Source organism: Miniopterus schreibersii (assembly GCF_964146895.1).
Source record: "Miniopterus schreibersii genome assembly, chromosome: 5".
In the NCBI taxonomy this organism is placed as follows: Eukaryota; Metazoa; Chordata; class Mammalia; order Chiroptera; family Miniopteridae; genus Miniopterus; species Miniopterus schreibersii.
Genome location: NC_138106.1, coordinates 32,720,559 through 32,734,398, shown reverse-complemented (window position 1 = coordinate 32,734,398; position 13,840 = coordinate 32,720,559). Strand labels below are relative to the sequence as shown.

Here is a 13,840-nt window from a genome sequence, read left to right as displayed (position 1 = left end):
AGCAAAGAATTAGAAGTTAAGAATTAAAATTGATAACTAAATTTAGTGATGTGGCAGGTTACTTGAGATGTCCATTTTTCTTCTTTGTAATAAAAGGGTTCTACTATTTGTCCCCGACACACTCTCATATACTAGCTATTCTTCATCTGTAAGAAGCACACAAATAAACCCTAATCTACTCTGCTGCTGTAGCTAGAGTTGACTCCTATCTCCTATGCCCACTTACAAACAAACTACTTCTGGAGAGGGTGGCCTTTGCCTGAATAACTCTAGATTTGCCAAATAAGAGAAAGAAAAACCACTAGAAGCAAAAATCACTAGAAGACGACCCATGACAGAAAACTTGGAGATAAATATTGGTAGTGTGGAAGGCTGGCCAGAAATCAACAGAATGGTAAAAACTTTTTTAGTTGCTTTCATAAATTTGCCAGCAAAACTGATTCAAGATTAGAGGGTTCAGAAAGTTTTAAAATTGGAAATTTTATATTATGAAATAAACTTTCTTCTAAACTCTTAACTTCTGAGAGAAAACAGGGGCCTTCTGCGCCTCCTATGCCCTGTTCTAAATGGACTCTCGGAGGCAGCTGCAGCCTTTACCAGCTTAGGAGAGGCGCGGCCTCTTACCTAGCTGCGTCTCACTAGCTATTCTAGGCCAACAGGGCCAAGGGAAGTACCACAGCGCAATCAACGAGGGTAATTACTACTCTGCACTTGTCTTTATAGATGTATGCCTCTCCATGATTTATAATTAATATTTACTAATACTTTACTTCTTCAGGATAACTTTCAACAGACATGATGCCTAACTGGATACCTACCGAAGATCAAGGCCTTGATTTTGCCAGATATTTTCCATAATGCGAATAATTTGAAGTGTTAGCATATCTTGTCGTAAATCTGAAATTCAAATAATATGTAGCACCACTTAATGCCATAAATACAAATCTGGGTATCATGTCATCACATTGTGTCCAAAGGATAAATAAAGAGAGCTATATTTACTCTTTAAAATTATCTATAAGGGAGCAACATTGATCCTTTAACCCATTTCTAAAGTATGTGCATAAACTCATCTATACAACGATGTAGGATAAGGTATTTTACAAAAATTTTAAATTAAAATATTTAAAGTACTTCTTTTTCTGAATCCTTAAATTTGACCATGTTTATATTAAAATATTAGGTTAACAGAATTCAATGCTGAAATGTCATTTCCCAACAGAAATCCATCAACAATCCTCCCACTGCTCCCCACACAGCCTATTCTCCAAGTAAATTAGGATCTTCTTTTCTATGATTTCTGAGCAGACTACACTTTTCCTTTGCACCACGGTTGTAATTTTATTTTTATAATTATTTGTCTTACATCTTTCTTCTCCCCGCTAGACCGTCAGCTTTAAAAGGGCAGGGGTTTTGTTTTATTTATTCTTACAACACCGCTGTCCAGCGCATCATATATTTATGCAGTAAATGCTAAACAAATGATGGTCCGAAACTGATTCAGGCCTTCTGATTCTAAACCAGTACTTCTTTTCAATAACTGTACATACATATTCTAAAGGTTAAGACATCTGCTTAATATTACACGTTTTACCACATGCATGTTCCTTAAATAGCTTTCAATAGTCTTCATGGTTCATAAATATCCTGTATATAAAAAGATAGCTGAATTCATGCATCATAAGTTCATTAATACCCTTTCTTACCATCCCCATTTTTAAAGATGATCTCATTGTTCTGAAAGAGTAACTCTGACATGATGTCTGGGTTCTCCCAATTCAACCACAGTGGCCTTTTTGCAGAGGACATAATTCGACACTCTTCAAGCCTATAACATAGTTAAAAACTTTACTAGGCACTTTGGTTTTATTATTCTTTTACCCTCAAATTAATTTAAAAATACCCACATAGTATAGCTTTCTGAAGTGTTATAAAAATGTAAAACTTTTTACTCCATTTTACTTATGAATTCATTTCTAAGGAATTATAAAGAGAAAATAAATATTGCCCTGGCTGGGTCCTGATACGCCAAGGTTGGGGGTTCACTCCCCGGTCAGGGCACATACAAGGAGCAGCCAGTGAATGCATAAATAAGTGGAACAACAAATTGATGTTTGTTTCTCTCTCTCCTCCCTCTCTCTCCCTTCCCTCCCTCCTTCCTCTCTCTCTAAAATCAATAAATAAAAAATATTAAGCTTAAATGTTTATTATATAATAGCATAGGAACTTTCAACAAACAGGGATACATCATTAGTTATACAGATATTACATTCCATTTCTTATCCTATGGTACCAGAAATTCTTGCCCTAGAGTGTTTTAAACTCTATTATTAAAGTAGTAAAACTCATTCTGAACTTAAGAAAATTTTACAACATTGCAGGGTAGAAGAATGGGAGAGGGAAGCATGTACTATATACAACTGAACATTCTAATTGTAATGGACATTTTGACTTTTCTCAAGATTTTCTCCAAAGAGGGTACTTGTTTAATATATCAATAAAACTTCCAATAAGTACCTTACCTGAGATTTCCTAACTGATGAGCAGGATTTAGAGGAGACAGAAAACCCTGTAGAGCATCCATGAAATCTGGTCGCCGCATTTGCTCAACTAAAAACTTCATCTGTACCTGATAAATTAGCATAATCCTGGTTAGAGACTGATATCATAAAAGGTAAAACTAATGGCTCATTTCTTTTCTACACTGGAACTTCTATCTTTGAATCTGTATCTTGGATTGGCGGCATTCTAATTAGAAGGGTTTCTGTAACACAGAGCAGCCCAACTCAGGCAGAGAGGCAAGAGTGGCAGCACTGTGCACTTCTGCATGATGACAGAGGCAATGCTTTGGCCCTTTGACAGGGGACGGTCAACTACAGCAGGTCAGCGGCCAGTTTTTGTAAATCAAACTGCACTGAATATAGCCATGCCCATTCATTTAGACATTGGCTGCTTTCACACTAGAGTAGCAGAGTTAAGTAATTACAACAGAGTCTGCATGGCCGGCAAATCTCAAATATTTACTACCTAGCCCTGGATGGTGTGGCTCAGTTGGTTTGGTGTTGTCCTGTGCACCAAAAGGTTGCCAGTTCCGTTACCAGTCAGGGCACATGCCCAGGTTGTGGGCTCAATCCCCAGTTGGGGGACTGCAGGAGGCAGCAGATCAAAGTATTGCTCTCACATCGATGTTTACCTCTCTCCCTCCCTCGCCCTTTCTCTCTAAAAATCAATTTTAAAAAATCTTTTTTTTTAAAAAAAGAATAAAGTATTTACTCTCTGGCCTTTTAAGAAGAAGTTTGCTGACTCGCTGCTGTAGAGGGAAAACGATGGGGCATCATGCTATCTGAGCTTAATAACCTCACTTTAAGCTTTTTGGAAAACATCATATTCACTCTCTTTCTCTGGGTAGAAAAGGTCAAGTTAGGCTAAAAGGAACTGCTGGGAAAAGGCCTTGTAAAAACATTTGTCACACTGAGTCTCACACTATACTCATGTTCTAGTACACAGTTAGAAAGAAACGTCCCTTTTTTAATCATTTTCAAATCAGAGCCCAGGCTGCTGAGCTATCGTGCAGTAATTCACATTTTATTTTAGAAAACCTCTATCGAAAATTTAAAATGTGGGTGGGGAAAAAAGAGTATAGGATCTAGGAATTCAAAATACATTTATTTTCATGCTGGAATTTTAGTACCAAAGTTTTTGGTCCCCCCCGCGCACCCCCCCAGCCTCCTTACTATACGTAAGTGAACAGCTAGAAAATCTAGTCATCACGACTAGGGCCGCTTTTGATCATGCGAAGGCGTTTCTTTTCCCATCACTATCAACCCTCAGGTTAGCGCACTGCTGCCTGCACTTTATCACTGTTAGGATAAAACACAAACCACACCAAGGAACTGCTTTTAGTCCTGCGCCTGTGTCTGTACTTCACGTGCCTGTGACTCCTCCCTGGGTAACTACCACTTTGTACTTTTGAATCCCCTCACTGTCTTCAACCACTCCACGCCCTCCCACGTGGCAAACATCCAAAGTGTCCTCTTACCTACGAGTCTGTCCGCATCTGAGAGTGTTTCTGTCCTGCTTATTCGTTTGCTGTTGTTTTTTAGATTTCACAAACCCCGTGACTGCATTTTTGGTTACCTGTCACAGCCCCATTTAAGCCACTAGCAATCTTGAGTAATGAATTTCACGTTCCTAATTAATCTACTGTATCATAGCCAATCTGCTATATAAAAATTCCAGCTTAGAAGAAATGTCTATATTTACAAATTTAACTAATATCTATTTTCTTCTGTCTTACCTCAGTTACAATAAAAATGAAATAAACTTTATTCTTTCAAAGCAGTTTAGTCCCCTCTTGCTCGCAATTCCAGCATCAGAAACAGTACAATTATTTTCTAATAACCTATATCTAAACTTTCATACCACAGCTTTAATAAAATCAACTCAGTGGCATTTAGATTAAAACGGTAACTTTCTTTGAAGGAAAGTGATATTTTTTCAAGCAAGATTAATGAAGATGTTGGAAAGAGTATTCAGTACTGCAGATTTACATTCTCCGTCCTTTGGGGACTCATTAATAAACTCGCATTTTTTTTCATTTCACTAGAGATGAGGTATAATTTCACTTTTACTGTAAAATATGGTGGAACAAATAAAGGATAAAGAATAGGAAAAGGCCATGGAAAGTCTGCACATTTTATATTCCTCAGTACCACGAAGCTGGACTGCAGATGACTGGAGTGTGTGATATATTCACTGAACGACTAAGAGTCCATTTTAAACTCAGAAATGTAAAAACTAATTTCCTTCCACTCATTCTCAAGGTCATTACCAAAAGATAATAAATGACACAGAATAGGAAAAATTATTTTTAAAAGTTATGATTATATGAAAGAGAAAGGAGAGAACTAACACATTTGGGCACTTCCGATGTTCTAGGGACTGTGACAGGGGCTTTGCATACCTCACATAATTTAATTCCTACCACAACCCTATGAAGAAAGTGTTATTCCCATTTTACAGATGAGGAAGATGAATCTCAAAGACTAAATAATATGTCCAACATTACGCAGCTCAGAGCCAGGGGATATGGATCCAAATCCCAAGACACATGATCTGCATATACAGAGCTGGGCAAAAGTAGGTTTACAGTTGTCCTTACGAAAACAACACAAATGAACCCCCAGTACTACATAATTAGGTGTTAATTATCCACACGCTCCTCGAGGCCTGCCTGCCCACCGGCTGGCAGAGCTTCCCCCGTAGAGCCTCGCACCTTCTGTGTCTCATCCTTCTTCTCCTGCTTCAGGATGTCCGTCAGGTTGATGAGCTTCTCCATGGCCTCCACCTGCCTGTTCAGGTGCTTCAGGTACATGCCACACGCCCGGCAGTAGGACTCCAAAAGCAGCCCGAACCTCTGGCTCACTGTTTTATTGTGCATCTCAGATCTAGAGAAACAGTGCAAGATTAAAAAAAGACCATGTATATATATTGTCTTAGATGAGTATATCTATTTTAAGAAAATAAAAAACCTTTGTCTAAATCCAATAAATGTTATAATCATACTAACAATAAAATAATTTAAAATCTATCATTTAGAAGCAAAACAATCAAGGATTTCACGTATTCTTGCAAGCGTTATTTTAATGAACTAGCCTTTAGGTTTACTTCAACTACTTTTTATTAACTAATTTCAGTACAAGATATATAGACATGAACAAAGGGAAAGCAGGCACAAAAATAAAGTGAACAGGCAGGGAGTCAAGAGTTTAGTGAACACTATTTCACTCTGCTGGCAAACATGTTCCTTTTTTACATTGTCTCTGAATTTATTTTATATTTTTTGGGGGGGGAGGGAAATGAAACTTTACTAGGCAACATTGATAAATATTCCCAAATATGATAAAAATTATAAATCCAGAAATCTCAGGAGCTCAACTAATCCAGCCAAAAGGAACTTAAAGAGAAACACACCAGCCCAGCCGGGCGTGGCTCAGCAGTTGACTGTCGACCTAGGATCCAGGCGATCGGGGTTCGATTCCCAGTCAGGGCACATGCCCGGGTTTCGGACTTGATCCCCAGTCGGGGGGGTGCAGGAGGCAGCCAATCAATGACTCTCCCACCACTGATGTTTCTCTCTCCCTCCCTCCCTCCCTTTCCTTTCCTCTCTCTGAAATCAATAAAGATATATTAAAAAAAAAAAAAAGAGAGAAACACACCAAAGCACATCTGAATTTAAGTTATTTTAAACCCAGCTTCAAATTTATTTTAACATTTGAAAAACCATGGTAATTACAAATCTGTTTCTAAATTTAGAAAAATAGTGTATGGTTTATGACTCCCAACTTTGAGTATTAGATGTATCTTATTCTACAAAATTTTTCTATTCTTAATTAGCTTTTCTAGTAAGAAACTTGAGATGTCTGCCATTATTATTCTGAATTCCAAGGTAAGGTTATTTTCTTTATTTTGGGATATTTTACTCCACACACACAGTGAAACCAAATACACCATTAATCAACATTAATCCAGCAAATTTAACTTTGTCTGAAGTAGCATCAAAATCTTTAAAAATATTTCAGCTTTCATTCCTATAGAAAATTCAGTTTTGAATTTTACTGCTTATTTAATGTTAAAGAGAAAAGGTTGAGTGAAACTCATCATTGGTACAATGTACTTTCAGTATGGATAACTCTTCCAGAAAAACAAAAACCATGGTATATAAGTATACATATTTATACATATATTAAGAAAGCAAGTAATATGTATCTAAAGAATTTAATGGGAAAATAATTTGACTTACTTTAAATGCCAAAAGAAAAAGTGCCCAATCCTTTGATTAGTCAATGCTTTTTTGAGTAAAAATCTCACAAGCAGGTTATCCAAATACTGTTCATATTTTAGGACCTATGTGTTTAAAAACAAACAAACATAAAAACAACTACATCAATCAGTTTTTTGCATGGTTGCATTTAAAGACAATTTTTTAGAAAGAAAGTAGTTACTACTGGTAACAAAACTGATTTTAAAAAAAGCATAAAATCAGTTAATATAGTAGGTTTTGGAAGTTGCATGGATTTAGAATAAAATATGATTTTTCTATTTTACATTATTTTACCTGTACTAGTTGAATTAGGTACTGAGAAAGTTTGTCATCTGTTAAATATTTCTCCAAGCATCGAACAGCAAAACCTCGAACCATAGGGTCTGGGTAGTTGCAGTCCAGAAGCTCCATAGCCTGTTCAGGTTTGATTGGAGGCCACTCTTTTACCAAGCAGTACATCTGTGCAAGAGAGAAACCATAAACCATACTGATAAAGCAAAGATAGCTATGAGTGAACCCTCTAAGACATTGTCTTAATTTCTTATTTTAAAATTAGCTTAGATAAAAGCCCCCTTATGATTTCAGTGCTTAAAATGTTCCGTTCTAATTTTATCAGTGAAAGTAGTGTGAATAGTATTATTCTCTACTATATTACCATTATTAATTCATTTAAAAGTCTATTTCACCTCACAGTTATGCAGACTTTCTGAGAGAAACGAATTTGAGCAACATACCTATCCTGCGCAACAATTATTCAGTGATCACAAACATGCATTTACCTGAGCTACTTCATCTCTAGAATTCCATTTAACAGACAGAAGCAATTTGGGTAGGATTTCAGGGATAGTTACACAATAGTGTCTGTGTAGAAAAGATAAAACAAAATAAAAAACACTCTTGCATGTTATTCCAAAGGCCTAGATGTCTAAATTTTCAACTATGCAATCTTTAAGAAGTTCCAAACACTTTCAAAACGTTCTACCACTAGCCTTCCTTGAAATCCAAAGAAATCAGCGTTTAACATTTTGTTGCACATGTATGTACATATATGTATACTTAGATACAGTTATAATGGCAAGGAAGGCAAAAGAAAAGTCCAAATGGAAGACAGGCACTTAGGAAAATTATGAATGTATTTTATAACACGCTTTTTATAGCTTCTTTTATTCACCCAGTTAAGCAACTTAAACCATGAGAAGAGTCTCTACTTCTACTGTGGCCACTAGAAAGAACTTATGTTTTAATGAACTTTCTGCAGAAATGCACTGCAATTGTTTTATTTAAATAAAACAGTGTCACTTACCAAGTAGTAGGATGATCTCTTCATAAGTAAAAATAAAGCATTACACTATTACTTTGAAGAAGTATAAGAAAAAGAGGAAAATGGAGGGAACTCCTAAAAATGGAAATATCTAGACCAACTAAATTGATCTAAAACTACAGGATATGTTTTTGGATCCTGAATTTTATTAAAAAACAGAAATGAAAACCAAATCCTAAAAAAGGTCTTATCAACCTAGAATTAAAATTAAAAAAAAGGCCTTCAATGTGCAAAGTTAGTAACCAATGCAGCATGATTTTCTAGAAATACTGATCTATATCTACAGCTTTAAAAAGGATAATGTTTATATTAAAAAGTCATGTAAATGATGCTTTCTTTAATAGGTAGAAAAAAGGCAAGATCAGCCAAAGTCAATTCTTTCTTTTCTTCTGTACCATAAGAAACCAGGACTCTTCATCTTAACACTCACCTGTGGCTCCACAGAAAATCTTTCTCTTGCTCAGTGATTTCAGAGAGAGGATCTCGGGTACAAATGGCTCGGAGCTGTTCTTTATCATTTTCCCTTAATTCATTGTCTCTAGCTAGTCTGTTACTCTGTAAAATAAAGTAATATCTTATGTGATTTTTCTCTGCTATGTTTTTTCACCCAGGATTCATGAGTGATCTAAAAAAAAAAGAAAATTGTGAATAAACTTTACATTATTTATTAACTGCTGTGAAACAGTTTACTATTCTCAATGACAAGACTTTAATTTCAGGGATAGGGAAGAATCAACTCAAGACGTTTTTTGTGGAACAAATCCAATAATGTATTTGGCTGACATTACCACCAACCACAGAACAGTCCCTGCCAAAGTTAGGCAGGGAGAAGACAAGTGGAATGCTAGGGTAGTAGGGCATACGTTACTTCTCTCGCTGATGAGGAACCCTCTTAGTTATCTGCTAATGTTTCTGGAATAATATGAAACAGTAAAATAATAAAATTAAAATGTAAATTCTTTCATAATCTTCGCCTGAATACATCCCTATAATCACTCTAAGGCTTTAAATTTAAGAAGTAAAAATAAATAAGGGGAAAAGGAAAAGAAATTGCTCCATCAAAATCATGTCTATTGCGTGTTCAGAAACTAAAAAGAAAACACCATAACTTTTGGAATAATTCTAAGATTCCAAGTCATGTATTTATTTTCTTTAAATCTAGGTATATTAACCACATAATAAATAATTATGAATTCACATTAATGTATTATAAAAAAAAATTATACATCCCTTAGAATGGGTTAATCATAATCCTAATGGCTAAAAATGAAAACAAATGTCCATGCTACAATGTTTTTATACATTTAAACTTTGTTAATTTATCTAACAGCATCAAGAAATGGTAGTGGCACATATTTACTCAACAAATATTTACTAAAACACGTACTGTGTGCCCTGTCTTATTCTCACTGTTGGGTGGGGGGTCAGAAGACTGTAAAAGAAGCTGTACTATAATAGGGTCTCTATTATAGTGGAAAATTAAATGAACAAATAAAAATATTGGAGAATTGATTTAAATACTCTGGGTGATGTAACAGAGAATGATTGAGTGACTACTTTAGACTGGGTGTTCAGAAATGGCCTCTGAGAAGGTAACCTTTAATGTGTGATCCATATGAGAAGAGTCATCCACTCTGTCAGGAAAAGACTATTGCAGGTGGAGGGGAAGATGGAAGTGCCTTACGAAGAGAATGAGTTTGGTGTGAAGGAGGAACAGGAGGGAGGCCAGTGAGCCTGAAGCCCAGTAGATGAGGGAGGAGTAACAGGAGGTCATGTTCACAGCATGTGAAATTTGCAGGTCAAGCTGAAAGGTTTGGATTTCATTTTTAGTGAAAGTTATTTAAACAATGAATGTCATGATTTGATTTATGTTTAATGAAAACTATTCTAGGTGCTCTGTAGTAGGAGGGAGACCAGTCAGGAGGCTACTGAAATAGTTCAGGTAGGAGAGATAATAAATGCTTAACCCTCAATTCACCAGGAAAAATAGTCATTACTATTTACCATCTAGGTCCATGGACTCTTAATTATTTTATATTATTTACTAATTTTTATTTGTTTATATTTTTAATGTAGGATAACTTAGAGAAGATTAAAGTGATGGTGAAAAACAATTATATGACATCTTGATGAGAACTTAAACATAGTAAAACCAAGGTTATAATCCAAAATAAGCAATATCCTTTGAATGCAACTAACTGCTTGTTCATCAACTGTCATCCGTGAGCCTGGAACATATTCATCTTGTAAATACCAAGTCCAGATTTTAATACATATCTACGAAGTTCTAGCTTATCATTACTTCTGGTTCTTCTTGTACCTGTATGTGAAAATGTAGTAATTTTGAAAACTTTGATGCTTCAATTTTGTTAGACAGAATGGTCACCTTCTTTGCTTCATATTTGTAAAACATTTCTATTTTTACACTTACAGATATCAATCAGAATAATGAATCCAAGGAATTTTTAAATTTCTACATCACTCTTTTCCTTACAGCTATAGGTGTAAGTAACTGGATAGAGATACGGACATGTCATGAGAATGTTTATCAGTATTTCAACCCCAATTTAAAAATTAAGAAATTCCTGTTCAGTTATAACAGAATGGTTAAGAGTAAGATGCTCAATACTTACTAAACAGTGACATTAGATAAGTTATTTATGTTCTTTAGGCCTGTTTCCTTACTGTTGAAATAAGGATTATAATAGTACCTACCTTCACAGACACTGCTTTTAAGATTAAATGAGACAATATGTGAAAAGCGATTGGCTTGGCATTGGGTACACATTAAGCACTTGACAAATGTTAGCAATCATAGTCAAGAAATTAAACTTACACAATAGTGGCTACATTTTTAAAGAAAGAGAATCTCTTTTTAATGTCAAAAAAGTTAATTTAGTATTTGACAAAATTCAGTAAAGATTTTAAATTTATTTGTACTTAAAATACCTTCTATATATCTTTGAAAGTGCATAGGCAGGAAGAGTAAAGGTTATTATCATTATTTACAAAAGGGATTGGTAAACTCCTTATGGAAAGTTCCTAAGTGCAGGATTGCCGGCTGCACTGGGTGCTGCTGTTATTGCGACCAGGAATATATAAAATACGGTAGGCATATTTCAGGACTTCTTGGCCCCATATTCATTGGTTGGTTTATCTATAACTTAAAATTAGGCCCCACAAAAAGTGATAAATTTGAAAACTGGAAAAAAAAGATAACAAAGAACAAAAATATCTTCTCCTTGGCACTGACACCTCTGCCCTTGAGAAATAAGGAAGAGTTAATGGTCCTTATATCGTGGTTCCAAAGTTATGGTCAAGATCAGACAACTAGATCAATATTTAAATTATATTTTATATATACTCTTTTCTAGGGAATCTGGGCTATAGTGGTGAAGCAATATCCTCTGCTTCCAAGCTCACCTAACAAGACTTATACTCTGGGTCAACTTCAAGGTTACTATTTCAGAGAGGTCTTTGCTGAACCCAATATTAGCCTTTCTCTCCCACCTCTCTGTTAGTCACTCTTTGCACACTATTGTTTTTTCCTTCATGGCACTTACCATGATTTATAGTCTTATATTTTTGCCTTTACCTGTTTAATGTCTATTTTCACCACTAGACTGCATACTCAATGTAGGTCTCTTTAGGGCACAGTTTTATTACCTGGTACATATCATACAGTAATATATGCATAGAGTCAGCATTCAATAAATACTTGTTAAATGAAGACAGGCTAGAGCTCTGAATAAAGTAAGAGGAGGTAGGGCTGCAGTAAAAATATTAGCATGTAGAGAATTTTACTATATTGCAATACTCTCCTATATAGCCTAGAGTAGCTATGCCAGTGAAGCTAAAACACATGAAACCCTTTCTGTACAAAGAGTATGTACCCAAAGCCAATGATTACGGTTGAAAGCTCATAAGAAAAAACTTAGGAAAACTTGAGTGATTTGCCTTACCAGTCCTGCATGGGAATAACTAAATCCTGCTTCTCGGGACACAGACCAGTTGGCATGCTCTTCAATCACTGACATATCTGGAAACTTGACCACACTGTTGAACCAGTCAAACTCCAGCTCTAAGCATGGAGTTTCCTAAGAGATGGGATATAAGTTATTACATATATACTGTGTTTGACTGTCATAAAAAAAGGAAAAATTCTTATTTATAATAATAAAAAGCTTACTTTATTTGGATTTGATCCAGTAACACCAATAGGATTCAGCAAATCTTCTAATCCATGAGGTACTGGCCAAAGATTCAAAGCCATTTTTCCAGATACTAGAGTATCTGTGTAATCAAACAAGTTTATATTTCCCCACGCCAATGGACAGTGTTCCTTAAAACAAACAAACCAAAAAATATTCACTACTCTGTGGGTTAAATTGTTAGACCTATTTCACAACACTTTTCTTCCCCATAAAGGAGAATTCAACAACCATCTCCATAACAATGTCTATAACTAGTCATATTAATTTTTTCAAAGTATAAGTAACTCGCTTTCCTTTTTCCCATTTGAAATTACATGTATTTTCTCTAATTATTATTAGGAAACCTGAACCAAAGTAAGCAAGACAGCTATTTCCATGTAGTCACTAAAAAGATACTTATGTGTAGTCACTTTGCATATTCAAAAATTGTATCAATGTGACCAAAGGACATACTCAACTCATTATAAATAAATTCCAGAAGCTCTCCCAAGGTATTCTTCATTTATTTATTAAAATTTTTTATGTTAAGTGAAATGTGCCAATCTGAGAAAGACAAATATCACATGATCTCACTTACATGTGGAATCTAAGGAACAAAATAAATTGATGAACAAGAGAGGACCACAGACATGGAAGCATGAAACAGACTGACAGATCTCAGAGGGAAGGAGGGCAGGAGGGCAGGAAGAGATTGACCAAAGAACTTAGAAGCATATATGTGCATCCCATGGTGCAGACAAAAGACAGGGGAAGAAGTGGGGAGGGGTGGGAGATGGGGTGAGGGGGTTAAAGGGGAGAAAATGGGGGATACCTGTAATACTTTCAACAATAAAATTTTAAAAATTTAAAATATATATTTTACTTATTTTAGATAAAGAAAAATATCCTTTTCTTGATAAAAACTCAATAAGCAGTGTAATTTGGAGTTTCTAAAGGTGAATATATTTCTTCTAAAATACTTTACCTCTTTAGCACCTTTTCGACCTTTAACAGAACAAATGGAAAGGCAAAGCCGAGCAGCACGAGGAAGATCAGGAATGTATATATCGTAATTCAGCCATTCATTCCACCTATGTAAAATTTTAAAGAAAAAAAGAATTTACCAAAAAAAGGGCTTATTCAGAGTATATGAATGACTCCTACAAACTATCAAGAAAAAAAATAAATAAATAAAAAGAAAAACAGGCCAGAGATTGAATGGAACAGACATTTATCCAAATGGCCAAATAAACATGACAAAGTAGACAATATCATCTGTCATCCAAAAAATGCAAAATAAAATGTCATGGAGTTATTACTATACAAGAGATTGGCTAAAACTATAAGGACTGATGATACCAAGGGGTACTTAGAATGTATAGTAACAGGAAATCTCATATACTGCTAGTGGAGGTATAATTTATATAACCAATTTGGAAAGCATAATCTATTAAAACTGACCTATGACTCCGCTCCACTTCTAGGTATAAAATGAAAGAAATG

At 35.2% G+C, this 13,840-nt stretch overlaps 1 protein-coding gene across 1 annotated transcript in view; it reads right to left on the bottom strand.

Annotated features, from left to right (window-relative positions):
- Nucleotides 1-13,840, bottom strand: part of PIK3CA (phosphatidylinositol-4,5-bisphosphate 3-kinase catalytic subunit alpha) — a 61,077-nt gene that overhangs the window by 5,489 nt on the left and 41,748 nt on the right. The window contains exons 7-17 of the mRNA XM_081137824.1: nt 13,323-13,428; nt 12,334-12,486; nt 12,107-12,241; nt 8,575-8,699; nt 7,603-7,684; nt 7,118-7,282; nt 6,803-6,906; nt 5,276-5,447; nt 2,523-2,629; nt 1,707-1,828; nt 819-897 (exon numbers count right to left, since the gene is read on the bottom strand). Of these exons, the coding sequence (XP_080993950.1) occupies nt 819-897; nt 1,707-1,828; nt 2,523-2,629; nt 5,276-5,447; nt 6,803-6,906; nt 7,118-7,282; nt 7,603-7,684; nt 8,575-8,699; nt 12,107-12,241; nt 12,334-12,486; nt 13,323-13,428 (1,350 nt within the window). The remainder of the gene's footprint in view (nt 1-818; nt 898-1,706; nt 1,829-2,522; nt 2,630-5,275; nt 5,448-6,802; nt 6,907-7,117; nt 7,283-7,602; nt 7,685-8,574; nt 8,700-12,106; nt 12,242-12,333; nt 12,487-13,322; nt 13,429-13,840) is intronic.